This window comes from Carassius auratus, chromosome 8, assembly GCF_003368295.1.
Source record: "Carassius auratus strain Wakin chromosome 8, ASM336829v1, whole genome shotgun sequence".
NCBI classification, from domain to species: Eukaryota; Metazoa; Chordata; class Actinopteri; order Cypriniformes; family Cyprinidae; genus Carassius; species Carassius auratus.
In genome coordinates this window covers 27,505,982-27,530,272 of record NC_039250.1, presented here as the reverse complement: position 1 = coordinate 27,530,272, position 24,291 = coordinate 27,505,982, and the positions used below count along the sequence as shown (strand labels likewise).

The window sequence follows — 24,291 nt, the reverse complement described above, 5'->3', positions numbered from 1 at the left end:
AAGGCCTACTCATTTTCGAAATCATACTAGATTTACATAGATTTAATACTGTCACATGGAATTGATGCTGATAGTGTTGAAATTATGCAGCCAAGTGATGACATCCCAGATCATTATTTAGTTTTGTGCAAACTTCATATAGCCAAAATTGTAAATTCTACTTCTTGTTACAAGTATGGAACAACTTGATGATGTAGCAGAAACTATGGACTCTCTCTTTTCTAGCACTTTAAATACAGTTGCTCCCTTACGCTTAAGGAAGGTTAAGGAAAACAGTTTGACACCATGGTATAATGAGCACACTCGCACCCTAAAGAGAGCAGCCCGAAAAATGGAGCGCAGCTGGAGGAAAACAAAACTAGAGGTATTTCGTATTGCTTGGCGGGAAAGTAACCTATCCTACAGAAAAGCATTAAAAACTGCTAGATCTGATTACGTTTCTTCTCTTTTAGAAGAAAACAAAAATAACCCCAGGAATTTTTTAATACAGTGGCTAAATTAACGAAAAATAAAGCCTCAACAAGTGTTGACATTTCCCAACACCACAGCAGTAATGAGTTTATGAACTACTTTACTTCTAAAATCGATACTATTAGAGATAAAATTGCAACCATTCAGTCATCAGCTACAGTATCACATCAGAAAGTGCACTATAGACCCCCTGAGGAACAGTTCCACTCATTCTCTACTATAGGAGAGGAAGAAATATATAAACTTGTTAAATCATCTAAACCAACAACATGTATGTTAGACCCTATACCATCTAAGCTCCTAAAAGAGGTGCTTCCAGTAGTCATAGATCCTCTTCTGACTATTATTAATTCCTCATTTTCATTAGGATATGTCCCCAAACCCTTCAAACTGGCTGTTATTAAGCCTCTCATCAAAAAACCACAACTTGACCCCAAAGAACCAGTTAATTATAGACTGATCTCGAATCTCCCTTTTCTGTCCAAGATACTAGAAAAGGTAGTATCCTCACGATTATTTTCTGTTCAACAGTTAGGAAGGTATTTTTAAAGAATCTTCTCTTTCCATGAGCCAATTGAGGTTATCAACTGCTTGGCTAAACATATTCTTATTTTTTATTTTATGATTTATTTTTTTTGTGCAGCAGAAGAAAGAATCTCATATAGGTTTGGAACAACTTGAGGGTGAGTAAATGATGATACAGTTTTCATTTTTGGCGAACTATTCATTTAATTAGTTGCACAATTTCAGATATCTTTTCTTGCAGAAAAAAGGGGGTCTTCAATGATTTTCAGGGCAAAGACCCCTTAATCTATAACATTCTAATTTGTGTCTTAATTGTAGGCCATTCAGTGCAAGTGAGCAGAGGGTACTGGTTAATGTTAACTTCTCATTTTCCACTAAATATTTTCCAGTGCTTTGACATTTGTCTGATCGGTCCGCCTCACTCTGATATTAGTGCACGTGTGTTGAAAGATACACCAGTTCCAGAAGAAACAGAATTCCCAGAACTTCCTTGAGAAATGCCAGCGGTTCAGAGGGTTCACTTATGTAACAGCCCTATAGTGAGTTTAGAATGAGTGTATCAGGTTACGGACTCCTCCTCCTCCTCCTCTCATGGGGAATTACATTTTCTGTAAGTGGCACTTAGTAGTTTGCCAAGGTACTAAGCTATTTTTTATATACTATATGTATTTATATGAAGAATTGGTGTAGAATATTTTCATACTTTCTTTGTCCAATAAAATATATATTTTTTTATTTTATTTTTATGAAGTATGTGCAATAGTTTTTGTTGAATAAAAAAAACTTTTTTTTTCAGTTTTTATTTTTATTTTTATACAAATTCTAGATATATTCCAGTCCTTTTAATGTGTCTTTGATATACATGCTACATGTACTTACTATAGTAATAACAGTTAATTATGCATACTTACAAACAGTTAACCCTTACCCCATAGTAAGTAATTGTTATTAATATAACTCAGTACTTAACAATGACACCTTAAAATAAAGTATTTGCTATAGATTCATTTTTATTTTTCCATTTACTTTCCATAGGATTTACTCGCCTTAAAATCAGAGCTTTAAAATAACCCAAGGTTTTCAGTGATTATAATTATTCATGACTCATTACTTATCCTTGTTTGTTAATTGCAAAATGCTCTAAAGTTTAAAGAGCACATTTTATTGAAAATATTTATTGCAGAATATGGAAGTAACAGCTAAACAAATTAGTTTAAAACTGAAAAATGCTTGAATGCAGAGAGCTCAAAAACATCGAGATACTGTACTATATAATGGATTCTTACACATGTATATAGAGGGGAAAAAAAATACAAAATACTCCTTTTTAAAAAGCAAACCGCACCAACATGTGATGCTACAGAGAGAGAAAAAAAAAAACCTTCCATATATATGAACATGTTCAATAACCATGCTTAAGCACATGCCTGTTCAAGCAAAAATAAGGTCAAGTCCATAGCGTTGGCTTCCTTCCAACAAGTGTGATGTTTCATGTGTGCAGCTGTTGAAGTAACTTCAGCCCTTCAGGTTTAACGTAACATCTGCTGATGGCAGCGCACCAATCCTTCACCATTATCAACAGCAGCACATCCAACAGAGGCATGGACTTTGAAATTTGGGTGAATTATTAATTAAAATGTAAGTACATAGTAGTTAAGGCCACTTAATAAAAAGTGGGTCCGAACAATTACCATTTTAATTTCTGGGTGAACTATCCCTTTAAACAAAATTATTACTTTTTTGTTTTTTGAGGAAAATATGGCTTGTTTGTACAGTAACCATATACTGTATTTTTTGTCCACACGTCTGACCTGTTTACTGTACATGAGTTCATTGCTTTGACAATCATATATTGAACATATGCCATATCCAAAATACAGTCTATAAATAGTTAAAAACGTAGGATAAAAATATAAGAAAAAGGCACCCAAAACTGCAAACATAGGACCCTTTAAAGATCAACTTGAATCATCTTCTGTTGTGCTACATTTGTCATGATTTTTTCCCTATGCATTGGGAATAATGACAAATTAAGCTCTGAAACTGACTAAAACACTGTCGTTACAGTAAAGTACTCTGTATGTGCGTGTGTCCAGACATCTCAATAGCAGCGCAGGCAAACTTTGCGAGTTCGGTGATGCTAAGATTAATTTCACTCCTCCTGAGTTTCTTGAGGGGAGTCCAGGAGCGTGAACATGTCTTCGATCACCTGCCACAGGCAGCTGTCAAGCGGGAAGTCGTTGTCCACCAGGTTGACCAGGAAGTAGTTGTCGTGGATGTATTGAATGATCATTCGTGAGGGTGACTCGTCCTCGTACAGCTTCGCCCACTGTTCAATCCACAGTGCAAAAGCCTCATCCTGTGGGAACAGACAGAACTGAGCTATGTCTGGAGTCTAGTTCATCTTTTACCATCACTAGTTATGTTTCCATCACCCTATTTTAATGCACATTTTGAAGTATGGCATGAGAAACAAGTAATGGAAACACCAAATTTCAGATAAAAATCCCTTAATTCGCAAAAAAAAGAAAAAAAGAAAAAAGTTTTTACGCTTGCTTGAGGTGGTTTTTGACTTTTATGGTTGATGCAAAGAATGGGAGATGAAAATGCATTTTGCGAATAAATTCCTCCAAGCGCATCAAAATAGCCAATTGACTTTGCACTATGGGATGGCAAATCTCAACTAACCAGCAGACCGATATCATTCCACAGCATCTGAAATGTTATGGTCATTCGCAAAATGCACAGAAAAGTCTGTCAAAGTATTTCTGTATAATTGCCTCACAGTAATGTCTTACACGACTGCATTCCCAAACAGCGTCATCCACCTCAGAAAGCACAAGTTATTTATTATATATGATTTTTTTTATATTCAGTAGTTTCACCTACTTTTCGTAGTGAGTTATATCAGGAAGCGACTGTTTTGTTCTCTTTGACTCGTTGGATTGAAACTGCTTGTTCACAAAAGGTGAAAAAACTAACAATTCAAGACCATGTCAAAATGATTTCACTCGTTCTCTCAGAGAGACCTGTAGAAAGGCTGAATGTAAATGGAAAAAAGACTAACTAGGAGTTTCATGAAATTTTAAGTGACTCTCTTTCTGCCTATCAACGAGTTGCTAAAGCTGCAAAGTGTAGTTATCTTTCTGAGTTAATTTTAAGAAATAGCCCTAAGCCAAATATCCCATTTTCCACAGCTGAATCTGTTCTTCGTCTAACTGTTAATCTGTTTCCTGAGACATCTGTGTCTCTTTGCGAGGACTTTGCAAAACATTTTAATGATAAGATTTCCCAAATTAGATATTTGATGCATCTGTTGGCATACAAATTGCCAGATATTCCAATCACCCCTTCCACCTGTTCTGTCTTTGAGCCTGTAAACTTGAATACTCTGATTGAGATTTTGTCTACTCTGAAACCTACTACGTGTCCCCAGGATGTAATTCCTTCACGTTTCCTTGGGCAGATTATTGAGACAGTTGGCCCTGACCTGTTGTCTGTTATTAACAAATGCCTCTATACTGGCACTGTACCTGTCAACTTTAAACTAGCCACAGTGTGGCCTCATCTTAAAAAAATCAAGTTTGGATCCCACATTACTGGTTAACTTTCATCTTATTTCAAACATGACTTTTTTTCCCCAAAATTTTAAGAAAGTGGTTCTAAATCAACTGCAGTATTATTTGACTATCAATTCAATCTCTGAAAATGTGCAATCTGTTTTTAAATCCTGTCGCAGTACGGAGTCAGCTCTTTTAAGAGTTTTGAATGATACTATGCTAATTACTGACTCTGGGCAGTCTATGGCTTTGGTTCTGTTGGACCTCAGTTCTGCCTTTGATTTTAGTTGATCATAATACACTTATATCACGTCTCGAAACGTGTTGGCCTTCGGGGCACTCTGTTGCAATTGTTTCGTTCATATCTCACCAATAGGAGGCATGTTGTTACTATTGGAAACCAATCCTCATCTGAGATATGTTTAAAGTCTGGTGTCCCTCAGGGCTCAATTCTTGGTCCAGTACGGTTTTCTTTATATGCTTCCTTTAGGATCTATTTTTAAAAAGTTTGGGGTCTCTTATCATCTGTATGTTGAAGACACACAAATCTAAATTAATTTAAAGCGCGATAACAAATGGGCTTGTCTCTACGAACTAAAATTGGTCTTTTTGTCTTCTGACAAAGGTGAAGCCATATTTGTCTCTAAAGAAGTCTGAAATGGTTATGCTTGCTTTTGTAACATAAAAATTGGATTACTGCAACTCATTGTATATCGGTACTCCTCAGTCATGCGTTTCTCATCTACAGTTGGTTCAGAATGCAGCGGCTCGGCTTCTTTATGGGAAGCACAAACATGAGTCTATCACACCAGTTTTGATTTCATTGCATTGACTGTCAGTCAAATATAGAATTTGGTTAAATAAAATTTTACTGTTTGTCTATAAATCTCTCCATAATCAATCAATCTGTTTTGTTACATCTATTCACTCAGGCAAGAGCACTCAGATCAGCTGATTCTGGTTTACTGCAAATTCCCAGGGCACGTCTCAAAAACAAGAGCTGATCGTGCCTTTTCTGTTGTTAGCCCTAAGTTGTGTAATAGTCTCCCAATACATATCAGAACTTCCTCAACTTTGTGTTTTTATATCCACTCTTAAAACGTATTCCTTCTCTTTGGCATTTCATTTTTTTTTCGACTTGCAATGATCCTTTATTTCAGTGAACCTCATCCATTTTACAGTGCGTTTTATTGTTTATTACCTTGTTGACTTGTTTGTTTTGCATTCTCTGTGCAGCACTTTGGTCGACTTCGGTTGTTTTAAATGTGCTATAAAAATAAACATTGTATTGTTTTATCCAATATTCAAATTTTGCGCAAAAGTTAAATTCCCAACTTTGGATGGAAACCCATGTACTGAGACAATAATAGTGAATGTAAGAGTGCCAGTGGGACAGAGTACAAATGTAGGTCAATAAGGACTTTGGAAGTGTCACACGTGGATGTGCAAGCTGTCTAAACAAAACACAAGTTTGCATTGCTTAGTAACCACCTTGAACACCCTAGCGACCTCTAAGTGGAAAAAGCATCACCTTCCAGTACATAAAGCTGACAGGATCCACGACGGTGGGCTGAATGATCTCTCTGCCGGGGAATATGCCCCATGTCACGGCGTTGGGCTGCATATCATGGGCATTTGTAGTATTCCTGCCCTAAAAAGAAATGATTTCATAATGTCAATATAAAAACTGGAGATTAAGTGATGCAATCTTGCTCTTAAACTGGTGTTTACCTGAACGTTGACTATATGGTAGTTCACGCGAGGTTCATATTTCTTCAGCACTTGCAGAAGTGCAGTAACATTTTCACTGGATGTGAAAAATTCCAGGTAAGCCTGTTGATTTCAAAAGGTAAAAAGAAAGATTTTGAAGGAATAATTTCCAAAAGTGAGCCAATTCCAAATGAACCTAAAAGATAATAAACCCCAATATAAACCAACAAATGACCAAGTGCACAGTTCCCACGAAATTTACTGAATTTATTATAATTTACTGACAGCATAATAATAGCATTTAAAAAAAAAAAAAAAAAAATCAATTTTATAAATATAATAAATTTAATTTATTTCAATTAATATTTTTTTTCATAGTTTAGGTCGTAGTTAACCAAAACCACAAAATTATTTCATAATTTATTCACCGTCATGTCGTTCTAAACCTGTATGACTGGAACACAAAATATTATTATATTTGCTGTCCAAAAAGAACAAGAGAAACAAAATAAGTCCATATGATTTCTCTGCTCCATTCAAAGTCGACTGAAGTCACATGATACCTGTATCTTTCTGTGAGGAATCGAATTAAAAGAATGCACATTCGATCTGCATGTTTCATCAGTGAGAAACAGCTTCTTTTAGTATTGTCAATATACCATTATAGTATTTATTGATATTTTGAAGTTTTTTTGTTTTTTTTTTTGGACCAGTTTTAGTTTTATAACCCCCACACACATTTTTAGCTATTTTATAACTTAAACATACTAACTGAATTAATACATTATTTTATCCTTATTACAATTTATTTTATTGCAAGTAACAAGACCATTATTTTATAGTTAATATGTTTCGTTTTAGTTAACAATAATAACCAAGAAAGAATGACTACAATGAAACATGTTTATGTTTTTGTATAGAGTTAAACGCAAAGCACAAGATTGTAATGCTTTAAATCTTACAGTGGAAAATGATTTTCACCATTTCAATCCGAAGTATTGGTCGAGAAGGTTTTTTTGTTTGTTTGTTTTACAGCCGATGCTGATATCCTTGAGATCAGGGTGGCTGATGGCTGTTATAAAGCCGATGCAATTTTACAAATTTGAATACAAGAAGTTTTTTTCTTATATATATCGGCCGACTACTAATCAAAAGACTTGTAATACATCGTCATACAGATTACCTTTTTTTCTACATGAATTTGAGCTCAACAATCCAGTCTCCTTTCCCCTTTCATTGTATGGAAAAAGCAGTTTGCTCATTCTTGCAAACATCTTAATTTACATTGCATGACATGAAAGATAATTGAATTTCCATTTTCAAGTAATCTAGTCTTAAATATGTTTGTGCTGACCTTTTGAAATACGTATCCCCCCGCAGGGCCCCAGCCCACAATGGGGTCAGATGAGGGTTTGCCATTAATGTTGGGTTGAGAGTTAATGGTCAGAACCCCTCTGCGGTTCACCTTCTCCAACTCATCCTTCAGCAGGTTGGTCTCCGGAGCCAGAGGATCATCGTTCCACGGCAGACACATGACCTACGCAAGGCAGAAGGATCGCAATCATACATGCAAACTGGAGTCGTGACACACACAGAATGTTGACATGAATGGGGCAGTATGATTTAAAATTGGTTCATATATTGAATAACCATGTGGAAATGTTTTTTTTTGTTTTTTTTTTGTATTAAAAGGGACAGTTATTCCAAAATGAAATATTTTGAAATTGTTTACTCACTCTCAAGTTGTTCTAAACCTACATGAGTTCCTTTCCTCTATTGAGCACAAAAAAAAAATTGAAGAATGTTTTGTAACCAAAATGTTTCTGTCCTCTTTGACTCTTTGATTTTTTTCTCCCCCCATACTGTGAAAGCCAATGGCTACCAGCAACTGTTTGGTTTCCAACATTCTTCAAAATATCTTCTCTTGTTTAACAGAGGAAAAAAAAAAAAAAAACTTAAGGGTGAATAAATAATCACAAAATGTTTATCTTTAAGTGTTACAAATGACAATTTAATCCCTTTAAATGTTACAGATTAAAATTCTCATTTGATTATTTTATTTTATTAGGAGACTGAACAAACCAAATGTTATGTAACAAAAGAACAACATTAATGAACACAATTGTGACATTACTTGGCAACCGTGTTGTTCCAAACAAACCCCCTTCATTAGTTCTTCCTCCTCTTGACTTGGGTTTGGGTCACACTGTGCTGTATATCTGTGTAGTACTTGATTTTCCTTCACATGAATCAAAAGTCTTATACTGGCTGTACGACTCTACCTTGTGTCCATTGCGGTTGGTTTGGCTGGTGATATAGTTGGTGAAGACTTCATAAACACTCTCCTCGCTCATTAGTTCCTCACCCCACATCTGCAGGAGGGCCTCTTTCGGAGATTTACTCTTCAGGTAGAACAGGTAGTAGTCTGTCAGCTCACCAAAGGCTGGTGATGAAGAGTTACCCCTGATAAGATGGCAGACACGTAAATAAAATTTTCTGGCCTCTACACCACACACACAAAAGGTCAGGAAAGAACCATTTCAATGTATGTACCATCTTCCATTGGGAAAGTCATCCCAGTCTTGGGTTCTGTAGATGTAGCTTTTGGGTCGGGAAGCCCAGAAGATTGGCCTGACGTCTTCTACCTTACGCTTCGGATGAGCGCTGACGGCCCAGGGCAGAGGTCGCCTAAAGGTAACAAGATTAATGCAAAGAGGTGACTCTCATGAAGCCTGTCAAAAGCAATTACAGGCCATAATTTACCCCAAAAATCTGAAGAAAATAATTGCTCTTAAAGTAGGATACACCGTCATTTTTGGTCATTCAGATAAGAGTAACATAGCTTTCAAATCTGTAAAGACTCTACGTTTATTTGTGTGCACTCACAATTACAACAAAACATGCTTTTGTAAAATAATGAAAGCAAACAGGATGTGCTTTCTGCCATCTCTGTCAACTCCAGTGTATATCTTTGCCTTACAGACATTAAAAATATAAAATAGAGAGATTGCAATATCTACTTTCAAAAGAACAACTCAAATGGAAAACAAATATTCCTAGATTATGTAATCCATATGAAACATGAATACAGGTGCACCACTACAGCAGAGACGAGTCAGTGTCTCCGACTTCATCTCTTAAACCAAGAAAACAAAAGCACAAGTTTATCAAAGGTTAATGCTGTCTACTTACTGTTTTTGATTGACATATTCATAATCATTAGGCTACTTCTGCCGGTGCGCTGTGGCAAGCTTTATGCGAGTGCTTAGCTAATTAGGCTATTATATAATATTATGTTTTAACTACTATTAATAAACGTGCAATTAGTCGACTAATGCTTAAAAAATTACTACTAGTCGACCAGAAAAATCCTCAATTGAGGGTGGCCCTAGTGTGTGTGTGTGTGTATATATATTAGGGGTGTAACGGTTCACAAAATTCACGGTTCGGTTCGATACGATACACTGATGTCACGGTTCGGTTCGGTTCGGTTCGATACGTTTTAGATACAGCAAAATGTAAAAACATCTCAACTTTTCAGAATGCCGCAAGCGCACCGCGGGTCATGTGACAAGAACCAACCAATCAGCTTCATCCTTTCCCGTAACAACGTTGAGAGCTCAGCCAAGATGAAGGAACAGCTGATCATAGTTGTATATGGATTGCAATTTTGAAATAAATTCAGTAGCAGAGCTACTGCAAGCGATTTTTAGAGCTGCAAATCCATTTATCCTTCGCTGAAATTTCCGCGTCTCATGGAGAGAGCACGTCATTGTTGCTTAGCAAAGACAGACGCCTCAGGAGAAAGACGCGCTTAGCGTTTTCCATGCGTTTTTAGGCACGATATGTGAACGGCCCCTAAGGCGCTCGCTCACTCAGCACGCGCTGAAGGCTCGTTGCAAAATGTCTAATGCATTTAACAGACCAGAAATATAAGATCCTAAAATAACCAACAGGTCTGGTGTTTGGGTTGGATTCCCTGTAAGCTATAGTGTCTAAATGCTGCAGGGATAGTTTGCTGCGTGCATGTTTCTCCTTTTTTTCGTCTTTTCCCAGATAGTACTGACGCATATATCCCAGATATTCCCGCTGGTTTTTTTTTTTTTTTTTTTTTGTAATCCCGCTGGTGTACCCTGTCATGTTGCAGATGCGACATACCGTTGTTTTTTTATCCACCACTCTCTTGCCATCACCATTATAGCTTAAAGGGAATCCAAAGTGCACCCAAACACCAGACCTGTTGGTTATTGGAGGATCTTCTCATTTCTAGTCTGTTAAACGCATTGGCTATTTTGCAACGAGCCTTCAGCGTGTACTGAGTGAGCGAGCGCCTGCTGAGTAGCCTAACATAAACATATAAGATGGTGTTTTTTTCTTCTTCGGGAGTGTCAGGGGCGTTGCCTGTTACGTTGTTTGGGTTATTGGGCTACCTTGTTGAACGCATATCATTATATTTCTTTCTCTCTCTTTTTTTTTTTTTTTTCAAATATAATTAATTACTCCAACGAACCGTTCGGTATACATAATGCGTACCGCGTACCGAACCGAAAGCGTCGTACCGAACGGTTCAATACGAATACGCGTATCGTTACACCCCTAATTAATATATATATATATATATATATATATATATATATATATATATATATATATATATATATATATATATATATATACACACACACACACATATATACACATATACATACACACACACACACACACTAGGGTTGTAACGGTATGAGATTTTCACAGTATGATAATCGTCAGAAAATACCACGGTTATAGCTTCACGGTATACAGTATTAAACAATCAAAACAGGTTTTTTTGGGGGGTTGATCAAATGTTTAAAAGCATGTGTTTATTAAAATGTAATTAATCAAAAACAAGAAAATTTTATCATTGATTATTTATTAGTTTAATAACTTATATTTATCATTAATAACTCATACAAATTCATAAATTCTGGTTCAACTTAATTTTTCTGGATTCTGTACTTATGATTTAATACAAATATACTATCAAACATGGTGTTAATGAAAATAAATGCATACAAACTTAATTTAATTGATGTTTTAAAACCTTTATTCTTTTGTTTTGGCAAAGGGCTGCACAACAGAGATTAACTAAATTAAAATGAGGGAGAAATATATTCATTAATGTTTATTTAAATTATTATTTCAGAAGTAGGCTACATTATAGTACAATCATAATTTCTGTCAACTTCTTCAGAGTTAAAAAATCAGACTTTTATTTGGACGGGTTGTATTGGAGAAATTTGAGCGTCAATGTATTGTATCAAATAAAATGAAATGATTATTAATTGTTCTGTCAGTGAGGCTCTCAGTGTTTGTGTTCACGTACTCAGATAGTGAGACAGCATGCACCGTTAAACCTGCCACTTTAAGCCACGCTGGTGCATACTTGTGTATGTAGTACACGACACAACGCCGCTCTTTCACAGAGAGACATGCAAAACAAACAGATTATCCTCTATATTTATATAGCATTGCTTTTGTCATTATTTTACAGTTTTGTTTTTTATTTATTCATCAATCCATCAAATTGCACATTTTATGTGAGATCTGCAGAGTAGCTAGCTTCTGTAAATTCATTGTCACGACTGGATTCTGTGCTTCACTCCGCATCACAGAAATCATAATGTTTTAACCTTAAATTTATAAATGGGACATGGCTGTATCTGCACGGGATGATGATGATGTTCTGAATAGGTAAACATGTTCGATGCATTTCCTCGTTTTGCAGCCGCTTTCCAACCACAGTTTTTGCAAACTGTCTACCTTCAAGGACAAATAAGCATTCGTCTTTTCTATATAAAAAGTATTCCCCTTCTAGTGCCAATTTTAACTCCTATTTTGACGTGGGATAGAGATAAAAGATCATGGCCTCTGTATCTGATGTTGTTTCCGCTGTACATGTGGGTGAAACAAGAAAACAGTTTGGGGGAAAGTTGTTGCCTAGGCCAGGTGAGATTCTGTGTCTTATTTTCTGTCAATACCGTAGATAAGCAAATGTATACGGTCAGATAATCATACAAGACAAACAAATATATAGCATTACATTACTTTAATACAGATCACAGAGTAAGGATAATGGAAGCATCATAACTCAAAAGGTTGCAAAATAACCAGTATCTGCACACTCAGTTGTGATTTCACATAAACTGGTGTTATTACACCTAAACTTACAGTCTAGATGTGCAGAATCTAATCTACAATTAGGTAAATGAACTACATTACTTGACAAAATAAAATAAAAAATAATAATAACATTGTGATTACAATTCCACAAAGAGAAAGATATATATTATATATATATATTATATATATATATATATATATATATATATATATATATATATATATATATATATATATATATATATATATATATATATATATGTATATTTTTTTGTTTGAATATTAGTGTCTTATAAATAAGGTTCCCTTTCAGGAACTCGAACTGCGTCGAGCGCTTTGGGGAACATCGCTGAAGAGACCGACTCTGAATATCGTGTGCAATCTGTCCAACGGAAGGGTGTGATGTCACGGGCGGGGTGACGTAGCGACCAGGAAGCTATACAAGCACGTGCCGTGCAGCTGGCTTCAGCTTCACGTCTGTCAGCAAGCGCTCTGTGTGTGCATGTCAAAAGTCTGTCCCGTTGGTCCTATTTATTGTTGTCTGTCTCTCAAGCATTAAAAGATCACTAGAACAGCTCAATATGCCTAAAGTTAAGGCCAAGACCAAACATATTAAGGGCAATTCCAAGCCACATTACAGATTGTGTGTTCCTCCCTGCCCTCGCTACATTACGAGTGGGGACACACACAATTTGTGCGTGGCTTGCCTGGGATCGAAGCACGCAGAGTCGGCTCTCGAGGGGGATGACTGTCCGCATTGTGATCAATTGCCAATGTGGACGCTTCAATCCCAGAGGGCTCTCTTCGAGGATGGAGCCTTCACCAGCGGTCCCCGTGGTGGAACCGGAGGTGGTTACACGCGCAGTCGATAAATTAAAAATCGAATGGCCTGCTGAAAAACATTCTGAGCCGCAGAGAAGCAAGTTAGATGAACACTTTCTGCGGCCGAGGCAATCACCTCCACGTCGGAGCCTACCATTTTTTCCTGATCTCTACGACGAAATATCGAGATCGTGGAATCATCCTTATTCGACCCGCCTCTTTGGCCCCGATTCACTATATTATGGCAACGTGATGGGGCTGGGAGAGCTGGGTTATAGGGGTTATAGGGGTTATATGACCACGCCACATGCCGGCTCCTCATATCGTGAGGCTCAGAAACAGAGTGTCGCCGCTTTTGTTCCCCCACGATGGGACCAAGGGCCTCAGCGATGCTCTGAGTCAGAGACTTCCAAATCTAAGCCAGATTTAAGAACAGTTATCGAGGCCCGGAAGTCCTCGACAAAGAGATCCTGACACCAGTGGCTTAGGGATCCAGAGGGTAGCCCCAACTGGGGTAGAGCACGGTCCACCTCATTACACGGTGCCCGCCTCACCTCAGTGCCCTCAGGAGGTCGGTCTGCCAACCCTGCCAGAATTTCAGGGCGCAGCGGCCTCCAGTGAGTGCTGCTCCCAGATATTTCCGCCCACGAGCGTAGCGGAGCTGGGATGCTCGCCGCCCCTTCGGGGGCCTCTTACACCAGAGGTCAGTCTCGAGAGACTGATTCCCTTAGTAGATTATTTAGCAAAGTGGAAACTACTGCCAAATGTATCTCATTGGGTCCTGCGTACAATAGAAAAAGGCCACTGCATTCAGTTCGGTCATCCACTGACGAAGTTCAACGGGGTTACACCGACAGTAGTTCTGGCCGGGCCGAGTATGGTTCGCAGATCTAGTCTCACTCCTCGACGGCTCTCCGTGGGAGATACCGATCAGGACAGACATACTCTCACAGGCGCAGGGCACGATAATTCACCCTCGCCCGGAGCTGTGGAAACTGTGGGTGTGGCCCCTGAGGGGGCACAGCTCATAGAATCCGGTCTCTCAACTGAGGTTGTTGAGACCCTCCTCCAATCCAGAGCTCCCTCTATGAGGAAACTGTACGCCCTGAAGTTGAAACTCTTCACCTCATGGTGCAGAGACTGCCAGCTTGACCCTGTTAACTGCCCAGTTGGTACAGTTCTGGAGTTTCTACAAGCTAGGCTCTCTGTGGGGTTAACCCACTCCACCTTAAAGGTGTATGTGGCGGCCATAGCTGCTCACCATGTCCCTTTCAATGATCAGTCAGTGGGTAGACACCCCCTAGTTACACGTTTCCTCCGCAGTGCGCTGAGGCTGAGACCTCCAGTACGATCCTGTGTTCCCCCCTGAGACTTGGTTGTGGTTTTAAAGGCTCTTTGTAAAGCTCCATTCCATCTCAGATAGACATCTGATGCTTAAAACTGCCCTGTTACTGGCAATCACCTCACTAAAGAGAGTTGGAGATCTTCAGGCCCTTTCGGTGGCCCTTACTTACCTAGACTTTGCCCCTGGTATGTCCAAAGCATTCTTATACCCTTGAGCGGGATATGTTCCAAAGGTTCCCTCTATTACACCACAACCTATCGTACTGCAGGCCTTCTGTCCTCCTCCCTTTCGGGAGCCAGACCACAAAAAGCTAAATTTTATGTGTCCAGTGCGAGCACTGGAAGCATACGTCCACAGAGCTGCCCTATGGAGCAAATCTGACCAATTGCTTGTTTGCTACAGTCCGCCTAAAACAGAGTGTCGCCGCTTTTGTTCCCCCACGATGGGACCAAGGGCCTCAGCGATGCTCTGAGTCAGAGACTTCCAAATCTAAGCCAGATTTAAGAACAGTTATCGAGGCCCGGAAGTCCTCGACAAAGAGATCCTGACACCAGTGGCTTAGGGATCCAGAGGGTAGCCCCAACTGGGGTAGAGCACGGTCCACCTCATTACACGGTGCCCGCCTCACCTCAGTGCCCTCAGGAGGTCGGTCTGCCAACCCTGCCAGAATTTCAGGGCGCAGCGGCCTCCAGTGAGTGCTGCTCCCAGATATTTCCGCCCACGAGCGTAGCGGAGCTGGGATGCTCGCCGCCCCTTCGGGGGCCTCTTACACCAGAGGTCAGTCTCGAGAGACTGATTCCCTTAGTAGATTATTTAGCAAAGTGGAAACTACTGCCAAATGTATCTCATTGGGTCCTGCGTACAATAGAAAAAGGCCACTGCATTCAGTTCGGTCATCCACTGACGAAGTTCAACGGGGTTACACCGACAGTAGTTCTGGCCGGGCCGAGTATGGTTCGCAGATCTAGTCTCACTCCTCGACGGCTCTCCGTGGGAGATACCGATCAGGACAGACATACTCTCACAGGCGCAGGGCACGATAATTCACCCTCGCCCGGAGCTGTGGAAACTGTGGGTGTGGCCCCTGAGGGGGCACAGCTCATAGAATCCGGTCTCTCAACTGAGGTTGTTGAGACCCTCCTCCAATCCAGAGCTCCCTCTATGAGGAAACTGTACGCCCTGAAGTTGAAACTCTTCACCTCATGGTGCAGAGACTGCCAGCTTGACCCTGTTAACTGCCCAGTTGGTACAGTTCTGGAGTTTCTACAAGCTAGGCTCTCTGTGGGGTTAACCCACTCCACCTTAAAGGTGTATGTGGCGGCCATAGCTGCTCACCATGTCCCTTTCAATGATCAGTCAGTGGGTAGACACCCCCTAGTTACACGTTTCCTCCGCAGTGCGCTGAGGCTGAGACCTCCAGTACGATCCCGTGTTCCCCCCTGAGACTTGGTTGTGGTTTTAAAGGCTCTTTGTAAAGCTCCATTCCATCTCAGATAGACATCTGATGCTTAAAACTGCCCTGTTACTGGCAATCACCTCACTAAAGAGAGTTGGAGATCTTCAGGCCCTTTCGGTGGCCCTTACTTACCTAGACTTTGCCCCTGGTATGTCCAAAGCATTCTTATACCCTTGAGCGGGATATGTTCCAAAGGTTCCCTCTATTACACCACAACCTATCGTACTGCAGGCCTTCTGTCCTCCTCCCTTTCGGGAGCCAGACCACAAAAAGCTAAATTTTATGTGTCCAGTGCGAGCACTGGAAGCATACGTCCACAGAGCTGCCCTATGGAGCAAATCTGACCAATTGCTTGTTTGCTACAGTCCGCCTAAAAAGGGTTCTCCTGCCTCCAAGCAGACCCTAAGTCGTTGGATAGTCGAGGCTATCAACGTCTCATATGAGTCATCTGGTCTTCCCCTTCCTTTGGGGGCCAAGGCTCACTCCACTCGGGGTATGGCGCCCTCTAAGGCCTTCTCAGCAGGTGTGTCCCTCTTGGACATCTGCAATGCTGTGGGGTGGTCCACGCCCTCTACATTTGTCAGATTTTATGACCTTGACATGCGAGCCACTCCGGGCTCTTCTGTTCTCTCGCCTTAGCTGTGCTCTTCGGATACACACTAGGCAGGGATTTGGAAGTCTGGCAGCATGGGCACATTGTTCCCCAAAACGCTCGACGCAGCTCGAGTTCGAACATCTCAACGTTACGAAATGTAACCCTGTCTCCTTGAAAGAATGAGACGCTGTGTCGCAGAGCCATACTCCCGGCACCCCTGCCGACGCTTACTTCCCTACTCGAAGCTGAAGCCAGCTGCACGGCACGTGCTTTTATAGCTTCCTGGTCGTTACGTCACCCCGCCCGTGACGTCACGCCCTTCCGTTGGACAGATTGCACACGATATTTAGAGTCGGTCTCATCAGGGACGTTTCCCAAAGCGCTCGACGCAGCGTCTCGTTCCTTCAAGGAACCAGGGTTACATTCGCAACCTTGAGACGTTTTCGTTTAAAAAAGGTAAATACATTTTTTGTAATTAAAAAAAAAAAATCAGTTTAACTTAAATTATATTTGTATGGCCCTGTAAATATTAATGTTTAAATAGCAGTCTTTTTGTGATTTATTATTCACAGACATTTGTCCATATTTAGATATTTTTAGTATTCGCCCAACATTTGCCAACATCCATGTTATTCCATTCTGATATCTGGATTCTGACATAGAAATTAAATGGCTCTACTAAATAAAAGCAATACAGAACTTGAAGCCCCAGTTACAGACCCCATGACATGCCTTCATGTCACGCCATGGTAAAATCAATGTAATGCATAGTCTCTTAGGGTATTTCTTTATTAATCAAGGGCATTGAACTACAATCCATTTTTTATTTGGGCATGTGCCGATTTATCTACAAATGTGAATCAGTAAGTAGTGCATGTATTTCCTGTTAGAAGAAAAAAAAAAGGAGCAGTTTATTGCTTTCTCCGAATGAAGTCACTCACCGGGGATCCTCTGCCCATAAGCCCAGCTGTCTGAGCACTTCCATGGTGGCCACCTCTCTGTTGAGTGTGTAAAAGTGCAGGCCCGGGACCTCACCGCTGGCCAGAAGAACCTTACACATCTCCACCGCCTGATGGATGCCATAGTTGCGAATGGCGGCATCATTGTCCTTAATGGGCTCAATCACCTGCATGATCTCCTCCGGCACTTCCAGTTTGGAGAGTTTGACCAGCTGACGGAGTGAATGATACCCCTGTGCAAACAACGGAGATTCAAACTTTGAAGGATAAAAAAAAAGAAGAGAGAATCAATATGAAGTTTTGTACAGTACACTGAAATCAAAGAGGAATTCACAGACATCTAAACTTCCTCCATAATATTTTCTTAAATGTTTTTTGTACAGTGGTGGCCAAAAGGATTAGAACAATAGTATTTTCATCAGCTAAAACAAGGTTTTAAGCAGTTATTTCTATCTTTTGCTGTAGTGTGTCAGTAGGAAATATCAGTTTACATTTCCAAACATTCATTTAGCCATTAATTGTAATAATCCAGTGAGATTTTTGTCTGAGAGCAGCCAGTGCTCCACACAGAGATCTGATCATCATCGCTTTGTCTGGAATGACATGAAGAAACAGAACAAACTGAGACAGACTCAATCCAGAAGAACTGTGGCAACGTCTCCAAGATGCTTCAAGAAACCTTTCTGCAATAAAAATGGCCTAAACAATAAATTAAATAAAAAACTACGGTGCCACGGTACGGTATAGATAACCAGTAGTCTCGTCCAATAACACTACTCTGTATGACCTTTGTTTGTACTACAGTGTAGTGCAAGAAATACATAAAATCACAACATTGCATAAATTCCAAAACAATCCATTGTGTTGTTTGATAAGGTGCATTAAGAGTGGACCTTAATTGGTCTTCTGCAATAACATGACATCATATGACCAGTGTTTGGTTGATAAAATAATAGGATGACATCCACATTGCTAAGGTGCTGTGATTAGTCAGAGACTGTTTGTGTTCATCTACCTGAATAGGGAAGATTCCTGGGAGAATGGGGCAGGTGATGCCAATGGCTCGGCAGTCTTTAACAAATTTGAGGAAGGTTTCTGCCCTGAAGAAGAGCTGGGTGACGATGAAGTGTGCACCAGCATCAACCTTCTCCTTCAGGTGCCTGAGGTCATCTTCGTAGCTCTCCGCCTCTGGGTGGCCCGTGGGGTAACCTATCATTACAGTTGTGATGGGTTTGAACTGGTGAATTTAAGATTTGCATGCAAAGATTACCACGAACAAAGAGATTCTACTTCAATGTAAGTATATGGGTTTTTAGTTGTTGCCAGCTTTATCATCCACCAGGCAATAGCAATTTGGCAAACACCATTAACTGCTTGTCTTTCTAATGCTCACCTGCAACACAGATATCAAAGTAGTCATCGAATTCACAGCGAATGTGTTTGACCAGATCTGTAGCATAGTTAAAACCGCCATCTTCCTCCACCCAATCTTCCCCAATAGGATCTGCAGAAAAAAAGGACAATTTGATTCACTCATTATGAACGATGATGGCGGATGGACTTAAGAAATGCTGATTTTTTTTTAAATATTATTTTATTTAGTATCGAAAAGTATCAATAGTTCAAATGTAGTTTGAAATTCAATCCAAGACTATTTTACATGCATTACAGTAAAAAGTCCTAATAGTCAGGGAACCTGCTGCCTTACAAGGTTTTGAAATAGAGCTTATTTGTTTTTGGAAAATGTGTGGTTTGGACCAAAGTAACAGGTTTCAGATCAGTCACCGTTCATACCTCCTCTCAAGGCCATGATATTCTTGAGGCCGAGCCGCTTGGCTTTATTTAAATGGGCTGATATTTTCTCCTTTGTCTGATTGCAGCATGTCAAATGCAGGACGCTCTCCAGGCCACAGTAATTGACCGCTGTGCTTGCTATCATCATGGAAGACGTTTCTTTATCTGAGCCCGGATCTCCAGCCGGATGCCAAGTGACGTCAATGAAGAGAGGACCTCCAGAACCCATCCGGTCAAATCTAACACCCAAAGAACAAAAAGACCATTCATTCAAAAAACAAATGGCATTCATTTTTGCACAGTAGTAATGAGAATTTACCTAATTTTTAAATGTATCACGAGGCAAAATGAATATACAGCTTCTGGTCATATAATTAGAATAACATCAAAAAGTTTATTTCACTTTTTGATAAAAGTTAATTCCATTCAAAAAGTGAAACTTTATATTCATATTATATTCATTCATTAGACACAGACTGATATATTTCATTATTTCATTATTTTCATTTTGATGATTATAACTAAGGGACAACTAAGGGAAATCCCAAATTCAGAATTTCAGAAAATTCGAGTATTGTGAAAAGATTCAATATTGAAGACACCTGGTGCCACACTCTAATCAGCTAATTAACTCAAAACACCTGTAAAGCCTTTAAATGGTCTCTCAGTCTAGTTCTGTAGGCTACACAATCATGGGGAAGACTGCTGACTTGACAGTTGTCCAGAAATGATCATTGACACCTTGCACAAGGAGGGCAAGACACAAAATGTCATTACAAAAGAGGCTGGCTGTTCACAGAGCTCTGTGTCCAAGCACATTAATAGAGAGGCAAAGGGAAGGAAAAGATGTGGTAGAAAAAAAGTGTACAAGCAAAAGGGTTAACCGCACCATGGAGAGGACTGTGAAACAAAACCCACTCAAAAATGTGGGGGAGATTCACAAAGAGTGGACTGCAGCTGGAGTCTTCAAGAACCACTACACACAGACGTATGCGAGACATGGGTTTCAGCTTCGCATTCCTTGTGTCAAGCCACTCTTGAACAACAGACAGCGTCAGAAGCATCTAAAGACAAAAAGGACTGGACTGCTGCTGAGTTGTCCAAAGTTATGTTCTCTGATGTATACAATTTGGATTGTATGTTCACACAATCCAAATTGCTTGAGGTCCAGTGTAAAGTCTCCACAGTCAGTGATGGTTTGCTGTGCCATGTCATCAGCTGGTGTTGGTCCACTGTGTGTTCCGAGGTCTAAGGTCAATGCAGCCATAAACCAGGATGTTTTATAGCACTACATGATTCCTGCTGCTGACCAACTTAATGGAGATGCAGATTTCATTTTCCAACAGGACTTGGCACCTGCACACATTGCTAAAGCTACCAGTAACTGATTTAAGGACCATGGTATCCCTGTTCTTATTTGCGATATGCCAGACCAAAGAATGTAGAAGAGCTGAAGGCCACTATCAGAGCAACCTGGGCTCTCATAACACCTGAGCAGTGCCACAAACTGATCGACTCCATGCCACGCCGCATTGCTGCAGTCATTCAGGCAAAAGGAGCCCCAACTAAGTATTGAGAGCTGTACATGCTCATACTTTTCATGTTCATATTTTTCAGCTGGCCAAGATTTCTAAAAATCCTTTCTTTGTATTGGTCTTAAGTAAAATTCTAATTTTCTGAGATACTGAATTTGGGATTTTCCTTAGTTGTCAGTTATAATCATCAAAATTAAAAGATAAACATTTGAAATATATCAGTATGTGTGTAATGAATTAATACAATATACAAGGTTTTACTTTTTAAATGGGATTAATTAAATAAATCTACTTTTTGATGATATTCTAATTATATGACCAGCACCTGTATATTCATTATTTTCCTAAAAATTCTACAAACAATACCCATAATGACAACGAGAAAGAAGTTTGTCATTTTGTGTATGATGTGGCAAGCTTTGATCATCAGCATTTGGCAATTATCTGCCATTCTTCTAAACGCCTCTTCACAACTCAAGCACTGTAAGGTTGGATGGGGGCAGACCCACATTTTCAGGTTTCTCCAGAAATATAAGATTGGGTTCAAGCCAAGGCTCTGGCTAGGCCACTCAATGACACTTACGGAGTAGTCTATAAACCACTCTTGCTTTATTTAGAGTCATTCTCCTGTTGGAAGATGAACTTTCTGCCCAGTCTGAGGATCTGAATGCTCTAGCCTTGGTTTTCATTAAGGCTATCTCAATATTTTGGTGCACTGGTCTTTTATTCTACTCCGAGTATTCACCAGTGAGAAACCATTACAGTAAAACAGCACATAATATTACAATAATAGTGTCTTGCATTCTTGCTTAGTCAGCTATAGCATAATGAACGTATCATGTCTGCGTGAACATGGTGTGCAGAGGTATGCAAATACATACAGTGACAGGCAGGCCTATCATAGTCCTCGGACCAAGTGATATGATTGGACGAACATTTTATGCTCCTACACCTCCCACAAACAAAATAAATAACTATAAATACATTAAGACCCTTTAACTTAGTGATTGCTATTGGGATGTGAACCAGCATAACAAAAAATGCTTTTGCATCAAATCACCTACTCTGCATTTAAATAGTCTCCAGAACATCTGCCAGATTCTTTAGAAATGTTGGAGGATCAGTTTCACACTCTCTAAAATGGCCCTATAGAAGTCAGTGATTTGTCTGATGTTAATCTTCATCTTGGTGCTCCAACTGTCCATGTTTTATAATCATGACACCATCTTTTTATTTTTATTTTAGCATTGATGCTTGCTATTAAATATTTAGCAATTATATATATATTTAGGTGTTCCTGTAGATCAAGTGGTAGAGCCTTGCGTTAACAATGCTGCGAGGTTGGGGGTTCGGTTCCCCGGGAACACATGATAGGTAAAAACTGATGGCCTGAATGCACTGTAAGTAGCATAATAAGAAATATAACCTAGGTATGGTTAATGTGAGATTGACCAAATTACAAAAACAATAAAGCAATTTTTGCTTTCCTACCTAGAGATAAGATTGACGGCTCCAGACGCTGTGCGAGGTGGGAAGAACTCCAGGGAGAACCAGCGGTCCCCAGACTCAATCCGGCGCTTCATCTTGTCCCGCAGACGATCGGTGCGGTCGGCGTCCAGTACTGGGGTCGAGCACCTGGAGCTCTCTTTGGAGCTCTCTCCGCTGTTACTGACCCCGCTGGAGTCGCTCTTAGAGGACTGCCAACCGATGTCCACTCTTTGGTTCACCATGTTTCCTGTGCCCAGGGTTACAAATCACCCCACAATACATTAAGCAATATGAGCACATGAAGCTAGATTTACTTTTTTAATGTCACCAGACTAATCTGTATAGGAAACTAGGGGAATGTTTTTTTTTTTTTTGTATTGCAAACAAATTATATTAAAAGGTTACTTCATCCAAAAAATTTTGTTCTGTCATTAATTTCTTATGCACATGCATCATGATACTCTCCACAATGGCAGCAGATGGGATGAGGAGGAGAAGAATTGTTGAATACATTTATTTTTGTTTTCTTTGCACACAAAAATAATTCTCATAGCTTCATAAAATTACAGTTGAACCATTGATTTCACATATTTTACTGATGTCCTTGTTATGCTTCTGGGCCTGGAACATTTAAGATGTGTTGCTGTCTATGGTGGGTCAGAAAGCTCTTGGATTTCATCAGAAATATTTTAATTTGTGTTCTGAAGATGAACAAAGGTTTTACAGGTTTGGAATGACATAAGGGTGAGTAATTAATGACATTTGTTTGGGTGAACGAACCCTTAAATGACACTTGCCTCAAGTTGAAATAATAGTTTACTACTTATTTAATACTGCACAGTGACCTCATAAAGTCCTAAGTGTGCAGGATTCAGCTATACTCCTGCAAATAAAAACAATTATTATTATTATTATTATTTTTTTTTTTTTTTTGATTATGTAAAGATGTCAGCAGTCTGATAATTTAATAGATGCAGATGTAATGACTCAGTAGAAATGTCAGTCCCACTGAATTGTGGGACACATTATCCAGAACAGCATGTTCTCATACCGTGCACATGTTATTTGAATATATAAATTGTGTAAAGTCATGTTACATTATTTCAGTAAATTATGTGATAGTAGACATTAGATGATAAATATTTTATTAAATACATTTAGCATTGAAAATGTTGTAAAGTGCCTCTATGAATAAAATAATGATTTTTATTATCACGACTATGATATTTACTGAATGCATTAAGGCTGATGAGTTTATAACGTGCCTTACTTCACATATAAGGTAGACACGTTTGTTCAAAATAATGTTGCTTGTAAATACTCTATATTCAAACAGACAATCAATGCAAGCAATGTGTGAAACAAAACAGTAAAACAAATTTATATGACATGATAACTCGATTTGATTTTTGCATCTATTTATATTGTTCATATTTCGGGACAAGCGGTTCCGCGTGACTGCACCGGTCCCTTTAATTAGCCTAACCGAGTCCGAGACAGTCACGCCGACCCTGTAATAGTATAAAAACGTCTCTGCTGCTGCATTACCTTCACCCTTTTCCCAATCCTCCAGGAGTTATGAGAGGAGAGTGCAGTCCCAGGGAGGAGCTGTACCCGAGGTCTGCTGTTCAGCGTGTGCACTGCAGCCGCTGCCAGACAGCATGGACGACAATAAAGGGGGAGAAAGACCACGCCTTCTCCATGCGGGCCACGCCTCCTCTAGACCGAAGGACCTTCCCATTGGATGCAGCATCTCCCATCGTGGGTGATTTAAATACAACATATGTAATCATTAATAATTAATGAGCTACACTCGCTGATACGCGCACGTACACGCATAAAGAAAAGAAAAGAAAAGAAAAGAAAAGA

General features: G+C 39.6%; 1 protein-coding gene across 2 annotated transcripts; it reads right to left on the bottom strand.

The window, feature by feature from the left end:
- Nucleotides 1-2,155: 2,155 nt before the first annotated feature.
- Nucleotides 2,156-24,248, bottom strand: LOC113107832 (methylenetetrahydrofolate reductase-like). 2 transcript variants are annotated; one of them, XM_026270593.1, is made up of 12 exons: nucleotides 23,971-24,248; nucleotides 22,426-22,669; nucleotides 19,400-19,638; nucleotides 18,999-19,109; nucleotides 18,621-18,814; nucleotides 17,588-17,862; nucleotides 8,820-8,954; nucleotides 8,549-8,729; nucleotides 7,621-7,803; nucleotides 6,288-6,389; nucleotides 6,088-6,207; nucleotides 2,156-3,355 (listed from the first exon to the last, which is right to left on the bottom strand). In XM_026270593.1, the coding sequence occupies exons 2-12, from the start codon at nucleotides 22,662-22,664 to the stop codon at nucleotides 3,149-3,151; spliced, it is 1,986 nt and encodes a 661-aa protein (XP_026126378.1). In that variant the 5' UTR covers nucleotides 22,665-22,669; nucleotides 23,971-24,248; the 3' UTR covers nucleotides 2,156-3,148. The 2 variants fall into 2 exon arrangements, with proteins under 2 accessions (XP_026126378.1, XP_026126379.1); XM_026270594.1 differs by having other exon boundaries at nucleotides 17,588-17,838; nucleotides 23,971-24,247.
- Between the last annotated feature and the right edge of the window lie 43 nt (nucleotides 24,249-24,291).